The sequence below is a fragment of the Vanessa atalanta genome, chromosome 27 (assembly GCF_905147765.1).
Source record: "Vanessa atalanta chromosome 27, ilVanAtal1.2, whole genome shotgun sequence".
NCBI classification, from domain to species: Eukaryota; Metazoa; Arthropoda; class Insecta; order Lepidoptera; family Nymphalidae; genus Vanessa; species Vanessa atalanta.
In genome coordinates this window covers 4,968,598-4,991,559 of record NC_061897.1, presented here as the reverse complement: position 1 = coordinate 4,991,559, position 22,962 = coordinate 4,968,598, and the positions used below count along the sequence as shown (strand labels likewise).

Below are 22,962 nucleotides of genomic sequence, written 5' to 3'. Positions count from 1 at the left end.
TAAATTCCTTTTCATATTTTAAATAGACATTTACTTAAGGAATATCATATCTCAGTTAAGGTCATAAGGTTGGTGGCGCATTGGTGATGAGGAATTCTTAAACTGCAAATGTCATGTTCTTGTAATTTTATGAGTTTCTAATGTGATACAATAGAGATCAAAATAATGTACTACAGTATTGTACAACTTAAAAAGTACTACAGAAAAGTCTACGATGGTATATTATGTCTACCTTTTAGAGATAACCCACAATAACCATTTTTTATCCTAAACTTTTTACGAGAAATAATTGCTTATTTTCGAAGCGATTTTAAGCAATACAGCATTAATCCTTATGCAATAAAGTACCTTAAATACATGGTGCATTTCATATAGATCAATATGGCCCTTTACAGCATGTAATTTAAATGAATATTTTCGACGATATTACAGATTTAAAACGCCCCTGCGTTTTATATTTTCTAATGACAAAAAGCTGTGAACTTTTTATAGAATAATGACATTCTGTAGTATATTTAGTATCAGTATTGCACCCGAGGGAAGCCGGGGCGGGCCGCTAGTATGTTACAAATGCGAATGTAACTCTATCTCTTTGTATATTTGTTACTAAATCGATTTGATGAAATTCGATATGAAGTAGGCTTGAATCCCAAGGACATAGGCTATCTCATTTAACGCCGAGGAAAACCGTGGTCTAAGACTAGTATATATAACCAATTAATACGTAAAATGTTATAAAAGAGTAAAAAAATATTTGAATATAGAATATTATAATTTCGAACGGAAAACATTTGTTTACGATAGCGTGTTTTTATTCAAACACACCCAAACGTGCACACGCCTCACGCATCAGTAAAGTTAACTAAATTAGTTTAATCATAGTTATGTAAACAAAATACATATAATGAAATTGGAGTGTCCGTTTGTAATATTAAAATAACCGCGTTTAACTAAATGCATATGTATGTATACACGGTACATATACCTAAAAAACATTTTTTACAATTTTTGTCTGTCTGTCTATTTGTTCCGACTATCTTACGATCTCTGGAACGACTGGACCGATTTTGACGGAACTTTCACTGGCAGATAGCTGATGTAATAAGGAGTAACTTAAGCTACTTTTATTTTAGAATTATTCAAACACTCACGAATTCGCGGGCACAGCTAGTAATTAATAAAATAAACGTTACGTTTACTTATTCGTTTGTTGGTATTCAAATAACGTTATGTAAGCATATTATTATCACGGCAAACACACAGACAAAGAAATACTAAACGTTGTAAATAAGAAAACTGAGTTTGCTTGTTAAGCTCTTATGTCCGAACTCAATTTATCATCACGAAATTTTACTGACTTACTGGCTAATAACCCCCCCCCCCCCTCCAACTCCCCATATACGGTGGGGGGGGGGGAGAGAAGTATAATAAGTTTCTATTCGTTGATTTTAATATTCACACAAATTTAATTATATACAATTGACTTTGAATTTAATTTGACCAAGAAAGTAACTACTTTGATTTACTAGTTTTTCCTTTTAATGTCATAGATAGGCCTGGTAAACTGGTTACCTGATGGTAAGTGGTCACCGCTGTCCATAGACAATGGAGTTGTAAGAAATATTAACCATTCCATAAATCGCCAATCCGTAACCGTTCTTGGGAACTAAGATGTTACGTCCCTTGTGGCTGTAGTTGTACTAGCTTACATTTTAAACTGGAACACAACACTGAGTATTGGTGTTTGGTAAGTATTCTTGAAATTAAGAATATTTTATGAATATCTGATGAGTGATGGCGTTTGTATGGTATCAAGACGGTTCAAAACTACTCTTGGCGTGATTCAAGTGATGTGTTCAGTGTGGTTAACAATAAAATTGACGACATTGAGTTTTGCTATTTGTTCGTGAATTTAAATTAAATAAAAATTGCATTTTAAATTGTCACAATGATCAAACGACTTGTCATTTCAGTTATAAATTTAAATTGTAGTTTTAATAATTTAATTTAAGTAATTTTGATTCTTTTGGAAGATATTCTGCCGTCGTACTTAATTCGTGTCCGTGTGGGAGAAGTTCTACTTTTTTAGCGTAATCATTATTTTTAACAACATAGTTTCTTCTTTTATAAACAGTACAATAACATTCGCACGCAAATTTAAACATTCGAAATTTATTATATAATGAAGTCTGTAATATAAATTGAGCGAGATGATACATAATTGTCGGCTTAGCGAGCTAATTTATCGTTAGTTTTAAAGCAGCCCCGAGCGCGCGTGTCATAAAAAAACACTCTGATATTTTTTCACTGCGAGACATAATATAATTAAAAAAAATCTTTTAACTTTCAATAGGTATTATTAACCTAATAATAATAAGGTATTCATTTAAAGGTATTTAATAAGGTCTTCCTGTCTTGCCTTCTGTATTATAATGGAGTGTGCCCGGAACGAGGACTATAGACAAATTATTGCATTTATATAGCAAGTAAAATCTTGTGTGGTGATATAAATAGCATTTTAGGTGATCCCGATATAGAAAAAACTTCACAATTAATAATTTAGTTAAGATCGGCCTTATAACCCCTAACAAGATAGCTTGATCTCTTTTGACAGATGTAAATTTTTCTGATCGACATAACTTTGCAATGACGAACATATTATTTTCTTAATTTATTGATTTTAATAATTGTAAAAATATTTTAAAAAAGTTCCTAAAGATTCAAGCGTTATCCGAAAATTTTAAGACTTTTTCTATTATATATTATTGCTTCAAAGTAAAATTTAAATAGAAACACCGAAAATAATAGACGCTTGTACAGTGTTACATTTGTCCGACGGTAGGGACGCGAATAGCTGGCAGTAACTACTACAAATATCGATTACAAAAATCCTTATTAAAGATCATTGTTAAGTTATTGTTACGAACGGGGGTCCTTTTGGTTGCGGTCTCTTTGGCTGGTATAACTCTTAGAAAAAAAAAAGAATTCTAATTTGAATTACGCATTCCATCGTTCCATCGACTGTTATATACGTTATACTTTCTGTTTCTCATCACTAGCGCGTCTGTCAAAAAGATCAAGCTAACTTGAACAGGGTAAAATAATAGAAAGGATAATGTAATAAGTAGTACTAATTAATTTAACTTTAATTATTCCAGTGGCTAATATTCGTTTTGACGAAAAAACTCTTTAAATAAAGATTTAAAAAAAATGTCGTATAAAGATTATTGAAGTGGGAACTTCTTTAGCCACGTTTTGCACTTTTTGGTGGGGGAATATCTTATGGGTTCCCGTCACCACCATGTCTAATAGGAGTATATCTGTAGATATAAAGCCGACGTATTGTGCAACATAAGTTTTATATCTTGTGTGTTCGTTTGAGTATAATTTGGTTATATGATTTAAACATTAATAAATAAAAAAGCCTTTTTATTCCATGCAAAATATAAAGTTACAAAGTTTTTTTGTTCTTTATTAAGTTATATAAAAATATTTTTTTGAATATTAAAGTATAAAAAATAAGAAAATGTTTAAGTATATAAAAAAAAATATTTGATTTCGTAGGTAATGCGTTTCTTCTTGGACTTTTTTTGTGTTTGCTTGGACCGCGCTCATGTGAAGGCTTCCCCTAAGGCTTTCCATTTGTCTCTTTTTGTCGATTTAAACATTATGAATTTTAAAATTTTAATACTGTAAGTTCTAAGGTATCACTCCTATAGGCGTATTTATACTGCCAAATATATATTTCTGTTTGTAAAATATGCATTAAAATATGATAAATCAAGTTTAAAATATATATATAAAAACGCTTGCATATACAAAAATAAACATAACGATATAAAAAAAAAATCCAGCCTGTTGATAATGACGCGTGGAATTCGGCACTTAGAGTACGAACCGACTTATCCAAGCAATCTTTTTTATGGCGAGAGATATGAAATTCCTCGGTCGTTGGTCTAAACAATATGGGTTTGATGAAAAATATTTGTGGCAGGAATTTTATTATTGATTCCTATCAATTGTATGAGGATTAATTGCTTTCGAGTATTCGTAATCGATATCGGTCGAATGATCCCTTAAACGAAATATATTCCGTGATAGCAATCATGCGGATTGTAGCCTGTAGGTACGCTGTTTGTAAAAGACCACTGTTTAATTATTTTTTTTTGTAATTCCGTTGGGTGACCCAAGAGTTTAACTCAAAGACTGTAAACATAATACTGCAAGCTGTGGGTTCAATGCCACAGAGCAATCTTTTAGACAGCGTGCTTTTAACAGTTCCGCATTCAAAGTGTAAAACGGACCCTATATCTAAGACTCCGCTGTCCGTACATCACCAGACTGTATCTCATGAACCTTAATGGTTAGATACTTGAAATTTTCTCAGATAATGTATTTCTGTTACAGAAATAAAATAAAAATTTAAGGAGGCCCCAATTCAACAGACATGTTTTTTTATAATTCGTGTATGATATCCATATTACCTAATAACACTTAAAACGTTTGATATGTAAGTATTCGTCGGCGTAGAACTGAATAAAGACATCGATCGAATACAATTACCCGTATCAAAAGAAAAGACAATCTAATTAACTTAAAATCAAGGAGTTTCGCCGTCTATCCAATAGTCCGGCTAATAGAAAAATGCGATGAAACTTTGATTGTGTAATCGAGTTAATGCAGTTACTTTACGTTTCCAACATGGTACGATACTCGGCTATTTCCCAAAGCGAAAAGCTATACAGACTCAAAGCAAAGCGTGTCCATTGGAAGGCACAGAAAAAATATGCTGTTCAATGTCGTTCTTATTGTTTAATCAGAGTTATTTATACATTTATTGACATGAATTATTAATATTGAAACGATAGTTACAAATAAAAATTTAAAATAGTGCACAAATCATGATCACGTGAAATGGAGACAAGAATTCTAGCAGAATTTATACGTTGAATCTCAATAATACAGCGTATTTTTTTCATTCTGATTATAATAATAAATAATAATAAATATTGGACAACATCACATACATTACTCTGATCCCAATGTAAGTAGCTAAAGCACTTGTGTTATGGATAATCAGACGTAACGACGGTACCACAAACACCCAGACCCAAGACAACATAGGAAACTAATGAACTTTTTCAACATCGACTCGGCCGGGAATTGTACCCGGAACCTAGGATTGGCGTACCCATGAAAACCGGTGTACGCACTACTCGACCACGGAGGTCGGATATCAAATAACATATTTTACTTAATAACCTCTAATAATAATGTTTATATTTAGAAGAGACCGTTGACACGTAAGGTGTGCAAGTGCGGGTTTTGACTAACGGCGATTTTTATTTTACATAGGTTTTAGTTTTGGAAAAATTCAATACTTAATACTTAATAATAATAATACTCGTTGACTTCCAGGCAAGATATATTACATACATATACAATTGTATTTAACTAACATGACTGTATTTTTAAATGTTGAAAAAGAGTAACTACTGAGTTTCTTGTCGGTTCCGAACCGGTGGTAGCTTCACTTTGTTAAATGTCGATTCAAAAGTGCTCGTAAAAGCCTACTTGAATAAAGTATATTTTAGTTTTGATTTTGAATGTAAATACAGCAGTGTATATCTGATGTTTTCTAGTATTGGAAAGAATAACGATGAACATTGATTATTTGTTTTCAATGCCTTCAGAAAATGACTGGATTCCAATAACAATTAATATGTATACAAATATTCCGTATAATTCTGACGTCGATTGCTAGAAAAATTGGTCATACCGATTATTATCATATTTGTAAAAGTTTTGCCTGTAAATAAATTTTCTATTCCGAGAACAGCTTTAAGTTCCATACAGGGACGCTGTTAAGCTCTCTCCAAAAATACGAACAGAATTTAATTCTGATTTCTGATAGAGAAAATTTTGTACGAGCTTTTTTATTCGAAGAGCACTTAAGCGAACCGAACTGTGCAGTCTACTATATTTCGAGGCTTTATTTAGGCTTAGTTTCACAATGCGTAATGGGTAGAATCTTCCTTTGTGCCTGTGACACGGGCCCATTCACCCTTCAAACCGGATTACAATGGTGCAAAGTATCGATGTCGAAAAGTATTGTTTTTTATAAACGAATTTTCGATGTCGATGGTGATTGGGACCTACTCTCTATGGTTACAAGTGATGGTTGTCAAAAACAACTGACTAATTTTAAAATTTAGTATTTTGTTGTACTATGTTTACAAGTGATCACTATTTCATCAGTTTTTTAGCGTATTACTAATTATTATTATTAAAGCCGAGATGGCCCAGTGGTTAGAACGCGTGCATCTTAACAGATGATTTCGGGTTGAAACCCAGGCAGGCACCACTGAATTCATTTCATGTGCTTAATTTCAGTTTATGATTCATCTCGTGCTCGGCCGTGAAGGAAAACATCGTGAGGGAACCTGCATATGTCTAATTTCAGCGAAATTCTGCCACATGTGTATTCCACCAACCCGCATTGGAGCAGCGTGGTGGAATATGCTTCAAACCTTCTCCTCAGAGGGAGAGGAGGCCTTAGCCCAGCAGTAAGAAATTTACAGGCTGTTGATGATGAATTATTCCATCCTTGGTGGCAGGACTTTGTATCTAGATATGTACTAAACACTCATCCCATTTTCACTCACAATAATGCTCAGTATTGTTGTGTGTGTTTGGGTGAGTGAGCCATTGTAACTACAGGCACAAGGGACATCTTTGTCTCTCAGGTTGATGGAACATTGGTGTTTTTAGGAATGGTTTTTCTTAAAGCGCCAATATCCACTTACAATCATGTATACCAAAAAAAAGTTTTGAAAATAAACCAAACAAGTAGCATGCTTGTTTGTCTTACTCACTTAACTGCACTCCGTCAGTAAATATTATCAATCGTTAGGCTTAATATATTAAGAAGACATAGAAAAACTCTTTTTATAAATGAGTTTTCTTTCGTGACTTGTACCAAACGCTGTAAGGTCACGTGGCCATTACTTTCGTTGCCGCCGGGTTTTGTCGTCACGGAAGATACATCTGTCAATTTAGGGGGCATTTGTCTTTGTGGCGAAGTTAGAGTACGATGGAGTCGACTTTTTGCGAAATATATAAGATGAAATTATTACTTTTTTAATTAAGTAATTTATGTTAGTAAACTAACAAATACAATTGAAAAGGAGATACAAGCCGCCAAATATATTGTCTTCGCGTAATAATAGGTATGGTCCTTAACACGTTATAATACTACCTGACACTTTGTAGAGAAGAAGGATTAAGAACGTATTTCAATAGGCAGTTCTATTTACGGTTACTGAATATATACGTGGGAACTTAATCGCCAGTAACTTAATGTTGGATTAATTTATGACAGATATGCTAAAGGTAGACCACGTGCATCTTAACAGATGATTGCTGGTTCAAAGCCAGGCAAGCACCACTGAACTTTTATGTGCTTACTGTTATATTATACTGTTTTCTTGTCCCAAACTCCTCCATCCCGTATACGACGTTCTCCATAAAGTCCATCGCCCTATTAATGTTGAATTTTTCCTTATGTTTGTTGACAGTCCACTTTGTAAATTAATAATAATAATAAATAAAATTAAGTTGGAAATATTTTCGTGATTGTTCGTATATGTTGTCTTAATAGCTATTTATGTTTATCTAATTATTTATTATTGTGTTGTTTTAGGTTATGGGTTACCATAGAGTCTACGACTATTTATATATATTCAAAATTGAATTAGGCCTGTAATCTCGACCGTACCGTTTGATCACCATGGTGTCTTCTCCATCGCACGTGACATTGGCGAAAGAATCTTTGCCCTGTTAAGAATCTGTGACGTTTAAATGTATGCATTATTCCTAAATACGCTACAGTATCATTCCTAACCGTAACCTTAATATCAAATAGTTTAAAGGCTTAATGAAGTAATTAAGTATTAACAACGTACACTTTCTTTTCTATAAACCAAAAGCTGCAAATAACTTTTGTGTTAGCGAATGAATGCAGCGCTGTGAAAATGTTGAAAACTTTCTAAAGAATGGCATGAGTTGTTTCACCTAGTGTTCATTTCAATGGAGGGAGGAGTACAGATAATTGAACTTACTCAGACTTTGAATTGTCTGAATTATTACAACGTTGGGTGATAAAATGTCGTATATTTAATAAGTCTAAAAATGTAAGCACTGATTGAGAAGTCACTGGCCCCTAATATACGGGGTCTTCTAGTTTCTAGTTCTAGTCGGCGGTTGACATTTGACAAATGCAGGTTTCCTCGAGATGTTTTACTTCACCGCCGAGCACGAGATGAAGTATAAATACTAATTAAGCACATGAAAGTTCACTGGTGCTCTCCTGGGTTTGAAGGTTCTTCTTGGTTCCGCAATCATCGGTTAATGCACGATGCACGCGTTCTAACATGTCCAAACTATTTTTTTATTATTTATAACTTTTTTATTTGTAACGTGTCGGGCAAATGGATACCTGTAACTGATCACCACTGAACATAGACATTAGCGCCGTATGTAACTTTAAATAAACAACAACGAACCTTCAAAACTAAGATGTTACTACTCTTGTGCCTGTTATTACACTGGCTCACTCACCCCTTAATCCGAAACTCAAAATTTCCAAATTTTGGTGCTTGGACGTAGAATCCACTACCAAGTGGATTACTATAATCCAAATTATCAACTTTATATTTGATAAATTAAATTCCGCCGAACCGTCCTGAGTAATTCTTTGAATATATTGATATTTCCTACGTGGAAATTTTAGAAATTCTGCGAAAATTATTTTATTTTTTTACGCGAAAATGTTTAACGAAGGAGCCCCAGGGCGATCGTTTCGTTCGCCACGACAATTCAATTATGATGATTAAAAATAAACTATATGCATTAAATTATGTTTTAATTTTGCATATTTATGGTTGAGTGTTTTTATGAAATTAAAATATGTCTTTGCCCCCCATTCCTACCTATTCTATCAATAGTAGATCAACTCGTGCATCAGATAATGCTGCATGATCTTTAGGGAAATGACCATTTATTTTTACACCACTGCTCAAAAAGGACATCAATGATTTCAAGGTCCATGTATGTGAATGGTTTTGGAGAGGATTGCATGACTAGGAAAGCGAGCTACCTGGCACGCCGAACGCTGAGGGCCACTTCTTCTAATATTCGTAATTATACGTACGATTCTATTCCAACTTCGACAATACTTCATAATAGTGTTGCATGTCCATAGTCCACTATCGATAGACTATCGATAGTTAGGTCTTAGAGATAGTATTGATAGCTACCCATGAGCAATACTATCGATAGTATTACTTTTAACCTAAACTATCGATAGTCCAAAACTATCGATACTATCAATAGATCGATAGTATCAATAGTATCGCTGCTACCAATAGTATTGCTTACAGAGAATTAGCGATACTATCGATAGTATCGATAGTATTGCCGTAATCGATAGTACTATCGATATCCTGAATAGTTTTCGAGGTCTGCAAAGCTGCTTCATAAAAATTATCCTCCCACCCATTTATGTTATTTTTCATTTTAATTAACGATGTCGTTTTCTTTCTTTGGAATAAAGGAGGGGGGCGGGGTCTGTTTAAAGAGAGAGAATATGAATTTTAAGTCAAAGGTTTGACTTGAAATTCATATTATAATTATTATGCAAAATTATGCAAATCCTTACATTTATTTATGCTAGTTTATGCAAGTATATTCAGAGAAAATGCTTCGAAAACGTAACGCCATCACGCTTACTCTAAAGAGACTTTTAATTTGGTTTAGAAACATACGCATATATAATAAAAAACAGGATAATATAATTATTTATCAATTAACAAATTAAAAAATATATTAAGACAAATTTAATTGATAAATCTTACTATTCATTAAAATAATACTTTTTGTATAAGGGTACCTGGATTTAGGCTCGGATTAAAACACACGACTGATTAAACAATAATTTTGAAAACTAATACCATTGTAAAACAGTCACTTAAAAAGAGCAACTGTGTGAGTTTTTGACGTTTCTTTTCGTTAGAAGCAGCATTCCAAAATGGAGAGTTGACATATTGACGATTAAAAAAAATTAATATTTGGTTAAATGAGCTTAATTATAAAAAGTTGAGAAACTGTTAAGTGTCGATAAATAAATTAAATGGATACACTCATTCAAATACAACACACATACAAAAACACTCACACATATATACACACAGAAATTCAAAATTTTTTGATTAATGTATAGTGTATTACCATCGAAGAAGGAATTAAGATAAACAAACCTGAGACTTACGAATGGCAAAATATTTTCTAATAGCTAAGCTATGTTGTGCGCTAATAACAGTTTTTTACTAATATATCTTTATTCTTAATGTAATACTTTACCACGAAACTACTTATATACAATTTAATTATACTAGCAAAGTTCCGATAACAGTTTCGTCGACGTTCAAAACGGCATTTTTTCGAAAATCTTTATTCAATGTCTAATGTTTTTTTTTATTTGGTTTTTATCTATCAGTGTTTGGAATATGGCTATGAACACATTAACAGTCTGTAAACTTCCCACAGCTGGAGCTAAGCTAAGCCCTCCTCTCCTTTGAGGAGAAGTGAGGCATATTCCCTCACGCTGCTCCAATGTGGTTTGGTTTTGGCTATAGATTAGTTATACTTAAGACAATACAAGACTAATGATGAGATGAGATTGTGTGAAATTATTATTATTGTTTTTGGGAATTATAACTGTGAAAAACTCGCAAATATGTTTAAATAGCATTATGTTGTCCTTTTGACAGGTGACAGTCGCCATTCTCAGAGACAAGCCATCTGTGCACAATGCACATATTACAGTACACGTATACAGTTAGCGTGTTCCGAAGCATGGAAATACATACCGACTTGAAAATCAACCAAAGATTTCCTAAAAGAAAATCCCAGTATTATTTTAACATATCACCTTTAGATCTGCAGCTATTTAGATTTATTTCACAAGTCACTTTGGGATCTACGGCTACTCAACTCCAGAAGGGGTTATGTGTTTATGTATGGGATTGTCACTGCTATGGATCACATGGATCGGAGAACACGGGGTCGTTTTAATTTAGCTATCCGTTGCTTGCTTGGTTTTGAATTTTATTAACATTTTATGAGTGATTCTTACCTATTCACGATTCATTCATTGTTCTTCTTAAAAATTATGAAAGTATATATATTTGTAAATACGTGTATATATACGTCTTTATATATATTTTTTATAATTAAAATCGATATAAAATTAAAATCATTTGTATAAAAATACATTGGTAAAAAAGGCATTATATTCAATACAAGATTATATAGATGATAAAAAAGCGTGGAGCTAAACTTATTGACTTCCAGGCAGGATGTATTATATACATTTATAATTGTATTTAATTAAATGACTTTGTATATTTAAATGTTGAAAAAGAGTAACTACTGAGTTTCTTGCCGGTTCTTTTTGGTAGAATCTGCATTCCAGACCGGTGGTAGCTTCACTTAATATAGTTTGTTAAATGACGTTTCAAAAGTGCTTGTAAAAGCCTATTTGAATAAAGTATATTTTGATTAGAGCCGAGATGGCCCAGTGGTTAGAACGCGTGCATCTTAACCGATGATTTTGGGTTCAAACCCAGGCAGGCACCACTGAAATTTCATGTGCTTAATTTGTGTTTATAATTCATCTCGTGCTCGGCGGTGAAGGAAAACATCGTGAGGAAACCTGCATGTGTCTAATTTCAACGAAATTTTGCCACATGTGTATTCCGCCAACCCGCATTGGAGCAGCGTGGTGGAATATGCTCCAAACCTTCTCCTCAAAGGGAGAGGAGGCCTTTATCCCAGCAGTGGGACATTTACGGGCTGCTAATGAATATTTTGATTTTGTTTTTGTCAAAATCAAAAGCACCAGACGGACAGACAGATCTTTTCATTAATAATATTAATATATGTATGTATGTATGATCAACTCTTAACATAATGAGAATTCAGACATTTTGGCTAAGTGGATTAAAATACCGCAATAAGCCGGTAAGGTCAAATTAATTATTCTAATTCGATTGTATCGAGTACTATTCGGGTAACCACTCGTAATTCCGGAATCATAATCGTCCTTTTCACTATAGTTAATGAGTGGTCACACTTAACAAATGAAATAAGATGTGAGACGCGGGCTATATATAAAATATATACTCCAACCTAGAAGACCTCGAAAATAAAATTATTTACCAACACCAACTTAAGACTCCCGAAAATAGGATCTTTGCCAAAACTTTTACCGAGGAAATAAAAAAAAATACGATAAATTCATCAAGGATATTTCAAAATTTAAATACCGTATAAATTTGACTGTCCCATAAATGAGGCCTTTAACATAATCTCCGTAAAGTAGATTAAAAAAAAAGGATTGATTACGTAATGTTTATATATCGTGAAATATATGTAACGGGACGCGGTTACTTCGGTTGTTGATTTGGATATAATTAATGAATCGAGTAGTTGGCAATAATATTTGATGGCTGATATAGTTTTAAGAGCGGGTCGCCCCGAATGAAGTTGTAAGTGTCAAGGCAACGCGAGCCGTTACGTTTTGACAAGCGCCTCGAATACGATGGTTGCTTGCAAACCCACTTGCTCTTAATCGATATTAATCATTGCAATCCTTTGATTTTAGTGGTGTACGATTATTGAATCAATTAATACAGTGATTAGACGATATTAAATACGTTTTATTTTGCGAATATCTCCATTTCACGCCCACATAGTGTTCCAAATGTCGGATCAAACCCCGAACCGAACTGTTCGCATGCAACTCCGACATTTATAGTTACCGTACAAATCGTGACCGTGCGGAATTGTGGCAAGAATGCGGAATTTTTCCTTTGAAATGCAATACGTATCTCGCTGAATATACCGGCCTGACACAAGCGACGTCCTCCAAACTCTTAGTATTTTATTACATTTCTAAGACTATACACTGAAACCAATATAGTTTCATATTATTAACTAAATTGCGTTTTAGGTTTACGTGCGTTTGTGTTTTTATAATGATAAACTTTCTCTCTCTGCCTCGTATGTACAGTTTAACATGGCATCATATAAACTTATTTTTAGTTTGAAATAAATTGGTGGGACTTTTAATACCAATTTTATTTCTTGACATTTATTTAGTCTCGAACCTTTGTATATTATTTAATATTTAATTGTATTAAGTATACAGCCTAACACTAAGTTCATTTTATAACATAAAACGTCTCCTTAAGCTTGATATAAAATTAACCTATTATGCCTTCAAGTTTCATCAATTAGTAAATTAACTGTGAATAATGGAGTTATTAAAGTGTACTGCGTTTCGAATCATGAGCCGAGCACTACACAGGAGGAGCCTTGAATGTTATATCGATACAATCCCGCACTTTGATCCGTGTCGAGGACGTTCGCAGTGGTTTGACTGTGTAGGAATTCCACATAACCCGGTTGCACGAAGGTTTTCGCAGAAAATAAGTGTGATGCGTTCAGGATCGAGATCGCGTTAATGTGCCTAAATGAGTTGCATAATTTAACCTTGACATGCCAAAAGGGCGCGTGCCAACCGAGTTATCATCAGATTTCCCATAACTGATAATAATTAGTAATCAACATCCAACATTAACAGCCAGTAAATTTCCTACTGCTGAGTTAAGGCCTCCTCCCTTCCCTTTGAGGAAAAGGTTTTGGAGCATATTCCACCACGTTGCTCCAGTGCGGTTTGGTGGATATACATGTGGCAGAATTTCTTTAATGTTAGACACGTGTAGGTTTCCTCACGATGTTTTCCTTCACCGCCGAGCACGACATGAATTATAAACACAAATCACAAATTAAGCACAAATCCAGTGGTGCTCGCCTGGGTTTGAACCCGCAATCATCGGTTAAGATGCACGCGTTCTAACCACTGGGCAATCTCAGCTATTTAAGAATAGTAATTTCGTTACAGAATTCATAATAATTATAATAATTATTATATTTCGCGCAAAATACGCATCGAAAGGTACAATAAATATCAAGGTCATATTTTGATGGATGATCAGGAATATTTAAGCTCTCGAGACCCCGAGACGGATTGAAAGATCGTGCGTTATAAGGGACGTTCATTATTAATTCAGCAGATATCGAAGTTTACTCAGAAGATAATGTACTTATTGTGAACGTAATAGAGAATATTAACGTCTTAAAATTAGCTAAAGAACCCTCTTAAAAATTATATCCGCGTCGTAATAAGGCGCAGGTGGACTAGCATTACTTTTTTTATTAATTAATGTTACGAAGAATAACGAAATTTTCCTTAGGGACTAAGTTGCCCTAACACCTGGGGGACAATTTCGTTTAATTATAAAGGTTACGATACGCTCTCGATTTACATAACATAACATAAGCAGCCCGTAAATGTCCCACTGCTGGGATAAAGGCCTCCTCTCCCTTTGAGGAGAAGGTTTGGAGCATATTCCGCCACGCTGCTCCAATGCGGGTTGGCGGAATACACATGTGGCTGAATTTCGTTGAAATTAGACACACGCAGGTTTCCTCACGATGTTTTCCTTCACCGCCGAGCACGAGATGAATTATAAACACAAATTAAGCACATGAAATTTCAGTGGTGCCTGCCTGGGTTTGAACCCGAAATCATCGGTTAAGATGCACGCGTTCTAACCACTGGGCCATCTCGGCTTCGAGATGGCTCTCTATTTGTCCTCACAAAAATAATCCGCAATTGAACCAAATTTCCTAATTTATATTGAATGCGATATTTTCCAAATTCTATTACGATCCAACCAGGTGTTGGCTTTGGAAGTTTTGGGAAGGTACCACTCGTCAGATATTCTACCGTCAAACAGTTATACTTAGTATAGTTGTGTACCGTTTCAACCTCTTGTGAGGGAGCCAGTGTAACTACAGGTGCAAGGGATATATCATCTTAGCTCTCAATGGAGGCGCATTGGCGATTTAATTATTATATAATAATTCTTACATAGCCTATATTAAACAAAGTATATAAGTACACTTTATCACATAAAAAATGCCCTGAGTCTGATATAAAATTAACCTATTATGCCTTCAAAAGTTTTATATCGAATATACTGCAAATGAAGTTACAAAATCTTGCTTTACTGTACTGCGTTAGTGGAACGCTGCACGGGATGAGCCTCAGATGCGTTATATCGACAAGATGTCACAGCCTCTCCGATCCGTTTCGACGACCATCGAACCGGAGAGCCAGTATTAAATACATATACAAGGGATATAACATCAGCTCCCAATATTGGAGACGCGTTGGCGGTCTGAGGAATGGTTAATATTTCTTACAGAGCAAGGTCGCTAACCACTCGGCCTTGCTTCCTTGCCGTCTTATGACGACAAATAACCAAATTATATCAGATTATCAATATCAGATCAAAAGTTATTCCCAAAGCGTTAACCTAAATACTCCTTGGTTACAAAACCGTTTCAACTCGTCGTATATCCTTAATATTTTCTTAAACACCTAATTACACGACGATATATCGTACAAGCAATAAATTTGCATATATATTGCATTGGAAGATGAATAATAAACGATTCATGCATAAAATTTAAGATGTATTTTTCATAAAGATGCTATTTTTATATGCAAAACAGCATATGCCATTCATAGAATACTGGATTCTGTGGATGTTTAGAGGACTTAACGTATTTATGGAAGTTCGTCTTTAATTTAATACGAATTTAATGGTCAGATTTCTGCTCTCAGCTTCCTTCACATGCCTCGCTCGAATATTTAGCTGGATAGCAATGCTTGAAGTAAATGTCCAATGCGAAGGCTTTTCTCGTAAAAAACGCTGGGATTAAATAATTGGATTAAAAGCCTAAGTTTACTGGATAACCTAGAATTTTGGAAGTTAAGCAATGTCTACTTGTGAATAGGTAAAAGTAAGTAAGCTTTGAATAAGGGAGCCTTGTTGTCTATAATAATCAGCATCTGGTGCCTTAATAACCCATATGTTGGAATTCAATGCACCAGCAATTTTCAAGAAGAAATAGCGGCAAAAAGACTGCCTTCCTTAAAAATCTGCCAAATCCTATCTTCCAGTACTTTAAAACACTTTGTGTCGTTTTGTAAATGGGTTTAGGATAAGCCAATAATAAACGTTGATGACATTTATATACTTAATAATGTTATATATGTTGAGGTCTAATTTATATACAACTAGCTGTGCCCGTGACTTCGTGCGCGTTTGAATTTAATAAAAAAGCGTGACTTTATCATTATTTTACATATAATTCTAAAATAAAAGTAGCCTAACTTACTCCTCATTACATCAGCTATCTGTCCAGCCGTTCCAAAGATTAGCCGGAACAAACAGACAGACAGACAGACAAAGATTGTAAAAAAGGTATATGTACCGTGTACATACATGTGCATTTAGTAAAACGCGGTTATTTTTTATTACAAACAGACACACCAATTTTATTATATATATAGATTAAAAATTATAAATAGTTGTTACCGTACAAATCATGAAGCGTGGAATTATGAACAGAATTTTCTCACTTTGTCAGCATTCCGAACCAATGAATAATAATTTCAAAAAAAGGACATTTGATTAAATGCGGAAAATTCATGACCTTTATCCATTTGCGGATTCACTTGTGGAGTTCTTGGTTAACAATCGTCACTTCGTGGTTATTGAGTTAGACAAAAAGTTCCAAAAATGAACTCTAATATAAATATTTGATACGATGAAGTTATACGACCTCCGTGGTCGAGTAGTGTGTACACCGGTTTTCATGGATACGCTACTCTGAGGTCCCAGGATTGATTCTCGGCCGAGTCGATGTAGAAAAAGTTCATTAGTTTTCTATGTCGTCTTGCGTTTGTGGTACCGTCGTCACATCTGATTTTCCATAACACAAGTGCTTTAGCTACTTACATTGGAATCAGAGTAATGTATGTGATGTTGTCCAGTATTCATTTATTATTTATTAAAGTTATGTTAGGTAAATACAATTATACATGTATATAATATATCCTGCCTGGAACTCATCAACTATCAGCTACTCGGTTTAAAAAATTCGGTAAAACAAACGTTAGCGTGATTCAGAAACAATCATTGAATCTATATAATTTGAAATGGTTAACAGTGAGATTCGTTTATTAATTGGGTATTATTATTATCGAGCCTTATAAAGGAAATTCTAATTGCTTAAGGTTGTATAAGAGTCTATCGATGATAATAAATTGAAGATAGGTAATAGGTTTTTTGAAAATCTTGACAAGTATTGTTTGAAACGTTTTACGCGTTGGCGTAAGCTATGTGTAGGCAGCAGACATTAGAAATGTTTATTCCAAGACAGCAATAAAGTATGTTTAAAAATAACTCTAAATGTTTTATTTTAAAGATGACAGATCTCCTTAAAGGCATACTCTATACTATATTAACAATATTCTTCTGAATAGTTATCGAATCTGGCAGCTATTTACAAGCTATCAAACAACCAATCAAATATTGGTCAATAGTTGGGCACTATAGTCCATTGAAATGTTAAAATTTTAGTGCCAAACTGAACATTTCCTAGAAGACGCGATTTTATTCATGGGACATGTACGGGGGGTCAATACAACCCCACAAACTGGAACCCCAAGTTTGTGGGGTTGGCGCTCTTGTCCACCGCCCGCTATCTTGAAAAAAGTTGTGGAAACAATTTTAACTATAACTCCGAAGCTATTAATTATACGGAAAATTTGTAAAGTCATAATTTGTAGCAAATCGTTGTGGGTACAATTATGTCTATGTGTTTTTTTACCATATTGTATTGACCTCTAGAAAATGTTCGGTCAATGTAACATTTCAATGGACTACTAAGTTCACGTACACTAAACTACTAAAATAGTATGACGTTAACAAGTGTCCAGCGTAACTGTCACGCACACCAAGATAAGAATGTTCGCTCGTTTGTTTTTGTTCTTTTGTAGAGCAAAAATCTATCTCTATATATAAATTATCAACGCCTACATATATCACTGAATACAACACTATTCCAACTGCATTTATTAGTATAAAATTAAACAATTTTCGTTATTAATTGTATTATTATTATTACAAACTCGAGTTTTGAAATAAACATAATATCGAGGAGTATTTAATAATAGCTAAGGGATGATAAAATGTTATACTTTACGAGCGTTTGAATTTATTTCATACGTTGTACGACTGCCAATATTGGGGAAGCGTATTTCCATATAAAATTGAATGCATGCGAATTCAACAAGTGTGCACGTGGGAATAAAAATTGTAGACTTATTTACATATTCATAAAATGTCTGTCTATTTTAAAATGAAATGTTTACTGCGTCGTTTCAAAACGGAGTATCTTTGGACATTTGTATGTTGTGATGGATTCGACTTTTGAATGTAACAAAATCTTTTTTTTGAGACATCGAGGTCCCTTATGAATTCCTCATATCTTGTTGACATGGTGTCGTTCTGACTGATTTCTGTCATGGCGGCAAATCTCTAAACGAGACCCGACAATTATGCAGGACGTATTACAGTACAGAAAACACAGGTGCTCTCTATGTCCTCTCTCTTAAGCCAATGGGATACCAAATCGAGACGATCGGAACCAGGACAATCGCCTTTACAGGCTTTCTGATATATAGAAGTGTACACACTTCCAACTTCCAGAACATCTGTAACTGAGATTTACAGAAGAACCCAATAATCTTTTATCGGCATGATCTGGGATTTGAACTCAGAACCTCGTCATCGGCCTTGTGGCCTTATATCATCTACCAGTAGATGAACGAGGTAGTCACCTTGTATACCAAGATACCTATTAAAGTCTTTAAAATTAAGCACCTTCCAGTCTCGTCTTCTTCTTTCGTATGCGCGCGTAAATAGAGGAGGTAGAATTATAAGTTGGTTACTCTGCTCGATTTCAACCATCCCTGTAACTCCTAGTCTGATTTGGCGTACGTTAGAGATATACTCTAAAGATCATCGCTAATAATATTGGTATAAATACTCTTCAATTAAATACGTCACATGCAGATTTTCTTATGAGGATTTTCTCTAGAGGACATTAAACAATAATGCATTTATTTACATATAATATAGAAATATTTACATTAATTTGTATTTCTAGTTTTTATTATGTCCGGGCAGACATATGACTCCACTCCACCTGATGGTTAGTGGAAGTGGAGTCCAAACGCAAAGACGACTAGTACAGTTCGCGAGGATGAGCTGCACCAGTCACCCTCGCCATGCCGGCCCGCAAGATGCCTCTTCACGCCTCGTTTTCAATACCGTCCGACCGATGTAACATTGTACAAGCGTCTATTATTTTCAGTCTTTCTATTAAAAAAAACTAACTAACTTATATAAACATAACCGTGTGAACATATGACAAGAATTCTAGCAGTTTAAATAGACAAAATAGGTTTCCCGTATCGGAAGTCAACTCCGAGATTCCTGGGTGAAAGCTACTCTCAATAAAAACGAAATTTCCAACCAATGTCTGACCTGCTATAACAAAAGGTGCTTAAACGTGGACACTAATTGCGGGACTAGTCCACAAAATAAAAATTGTTCAACATAATATAGATCAGAAGTGAGGTTATCCGGAGAACGAAAAGATCACTGATCGGTAAACATGCATGCAATGATCTGCTCTCTAGTTCTTTGAAGATCAGCTGTGGCCTGCGATTGGTAGATAATTGATGATAATAATCATGATTGTAATGATTGTATTAATGACACTGTTTAAGATAAAAGCTATTACAAAAGCGTGGTTAAGCCTTAACAAAATACACCGTCAACATAAACATGCGATACCCGAGGTACATCCATCACGTTCGCTCCAGTAAGGCTTGGTATAAGCTAATAGTCCACTTAAATATAGCATTGATAGCGCAATTCTAAGATATTTTTTTCAATTGAAATTGCTTTACAATAAAAAAAATGTATGGAGATCAGTTCTGTACGGTTCTAAAATTATTTTTATGTGGTAGAAACGTACAATATCGTCAAAATAGTCCAAAAATTTTCTTTTCTGTGCCTTCGATCATCTGTGAAAACTGAAAAAATTTTAACTTAGCAATAAAAACACTAATGTAAAGATTTTTTTTAATATATATAAATAATGAATTTTATTCTTCTGTGTGTGACAACGTGAAAACTACCGAACGTATGAGGATATATTTAATCGACGTAGAATTGTGTGCGTACGGTCACAGAGTATCCGCTTATTGAAATTCGTTTATCCTTCGATCTATTTTTAAATATACACTTTATTCAAGATATTAGATAAGTGCTAGAAAAAAAAAAATGCGAAAATAAGTTCCCTTACACGTCTTAACTACTCGACAGATCCTAATAAAATTTTGCATACATACATCAGGGGTACAGAATATGACCTAAAAACAGAGAGGCGGAAACTATATTTTTAAATGATTAGCATTAGCAGCCCGTAAATATCCCACTGCTGGGATAAAGGCCTCCTCTCCCTTTGAGAAGAAGGTTTGGAGCATATTCCACCACGCTGCTCCAATGCGGGTTGGCGGAATACACATGTGGCAGAATTTCGTTGAAATTAGACACATGCAGGTTTCCTCACGATGTTTTCCTTCACAGCCGAGCACGAGATGAATTATAAACACAAATTAAGCACATGAAATTTCAGTGGTGCCTGCCTGGGTTTGAACCCGAAATTCTAACCATCCCGCGTTCTAACCACTGGGCCATCTCGGCTCATACTCATAAATGATTATTAAAATACTAAATCATGCAAAGCTAAGTCAGCTATTTACAATTGGTATATTATAAAGCGTGATGTGTCGTGGGCGTTATACAAACATACGTTTTGTCAACGTCAGAACATGATATTCAGGGCACTATCCATCAAGATCGACGTTCTGACGGCAGCTCTGATATAACCTGACCTGGGAATACGAGTGCATAGTCTGCCAGTACACACTGATATAGCATTGCCGCCATTTATAAAGCAAAATAATACATTGTAAGGGCATATGATGGATTTGAAATTAGAAAAGTATTACTTTCGATGGATGCGAGTAGCCGAAGAAAGGCCACAGTGGCGTGCAATTGGAGAGGCCTATGTCCAGCAGAGGACGAATGTGGGCTGATGATGATTATGAGTACTTTCTCCTAGATCCTTTCCATCTTCACAAAGATGTAAGCCATTATCATCTTTACCATAATCTTTATCATTGGGCTCTTATACGGTATTTTTCCAAACCAAATGATGATTACAAGTGTTAGCTTAGTGAACAATATTTTTGACGTTGTTGAATTAATTAGGACTCATCATGGACAGGATGAAAAGAATTATTTAGTCCTTTATTGGCCCCGGCCACACACTCAGCAGCCACACAGTATATGAAAGCACTTCGCATCTCATTGGTAAAATATTGAAAACAATTTTACGGTCATACGTAATTTTGAGTCGTGAGTCGTTTAAATTGATTTTCGTAGTCGTTTTTTTTCTGACCGATTTTCGGACAATTTGTACTTGATTGATATTTTGTATTACATCAAAGAATTTAATCGATTTGCCTTTTGCCTTATCTGACAAGACGATCGAGGCCGATCAGAAAATACGGAGTAGATCTTTAAATATTATAATTAGTTACTTGGACTTCATGTAAACCCACCAGGGCAAGCACCATTCACTCTTAAGATATTCTACCGCCAAATAACTATACTTAGTATTATTGTGTTCTGGATTAAAGGTTGAGTGAGTCAGTGTTGAGTGATCAAAATTCCCAAGGTTGGTTACGTATTAGCGCTTTGGTGTTGTAAAGAATGGCGAATATTTCTTACGGCGCCATTGTCTATTCAATTATTAACCAGAAATTGAACTTTATGGTACTGCTGTGTCTAAGAGAGGAGTGGGTTTATCCGTGTAATATCGGCTCTAATTCCCATAGACGTAAGGAATAGCTAATTTATACTAATCGAGATGGGGTGACCACCTATCATGATCTGGTCATTTTATCCCTGCAGTACTCGGGTAGAATAATACTCTAGGGCCTGGGTATCTTTCGATAATTGTCCCCTGTGTACCACAGCACACAGCTTCCCTCGTTGTGCCTTGTTTATACCGTATGTATTATAACAGATTATCTTTTATTATTGGATGCAAAAAAAAAATGCTCATCCGTACTGTATGTACTCTCTGGTGACATCTAATGCACAAACCTTTAACAGTTATCTCGATACATAATAAAATCAATGGTAAATTAAAAAAAGAAGATCAGGAAAAGATCGTCTCTTTAATAATAATATAGATTTTTTTATAAATTAAATGAGCCAGGTTATTAAATAAGTTATCTCATCAGTCCTTGAAACAAAGATCCACGATATATAGTATGTTTTGTTTCCAGGTCATGCCGAACACAGCCGGCAGCGGGTTCCAGTGGGACAAGCTATCACCCGCTGAGTTCCAACAGCTGCAAGAACTAACATCATGTAAGTTCAATATGCTATTATTTTAGATGTAGATTTACCTCTGTACAGCTGCCTCAAGCAAGCAGCGTTCTGGAGATCTTTCTTTTCCACTAAATATATTAGAAACTATCGAGTCCGTGGCGCTTGGGTGCTTAGACTCCATACACCCTGGATTAAGATGCATATTTGTACCACGTAAATGACCTTCACACACAGACGGAATAGAAACTAAATCAGAGTTAAAGTCACAGTTTCATACATAATCATATATTTGTGTTCCGGTTTGATGGGTGAGTGAGCTGGTGTAACTACAGGCACAAGGGACATAACATCTTAGATCCCAAAGTTGGTGGTGTATTGGCGACCTAAGGAATGGTTTACATTTCTTACAACGAAATAGTATATAGGCGGTGATGACCACTTA

General features: G+C 34.7%; 1 protein-coding gene across 1 annotated transcript in view; it reads left to right on the top strand.

The window, feature by feature from the left end:
* Nucleotides 1–22,477: 22,477 nt before the first annotated feature.
* Nucleotides 22,478–22,962, top strand: part of LOC125074359 (diacylglycerol kinase 1) — a 71,160-nt gene continuing 70,675 nt past the window's right edge. The window contains exon 1 of the mRNA XM_047685664.1: nt 22,478–22,559. Coding sequence (XP_047541620.1) covers nt 22,478–22,559 — 82 coding nt within the window. The remainder of the gene's footprint in view (nt 22,560–22,962) is intronic.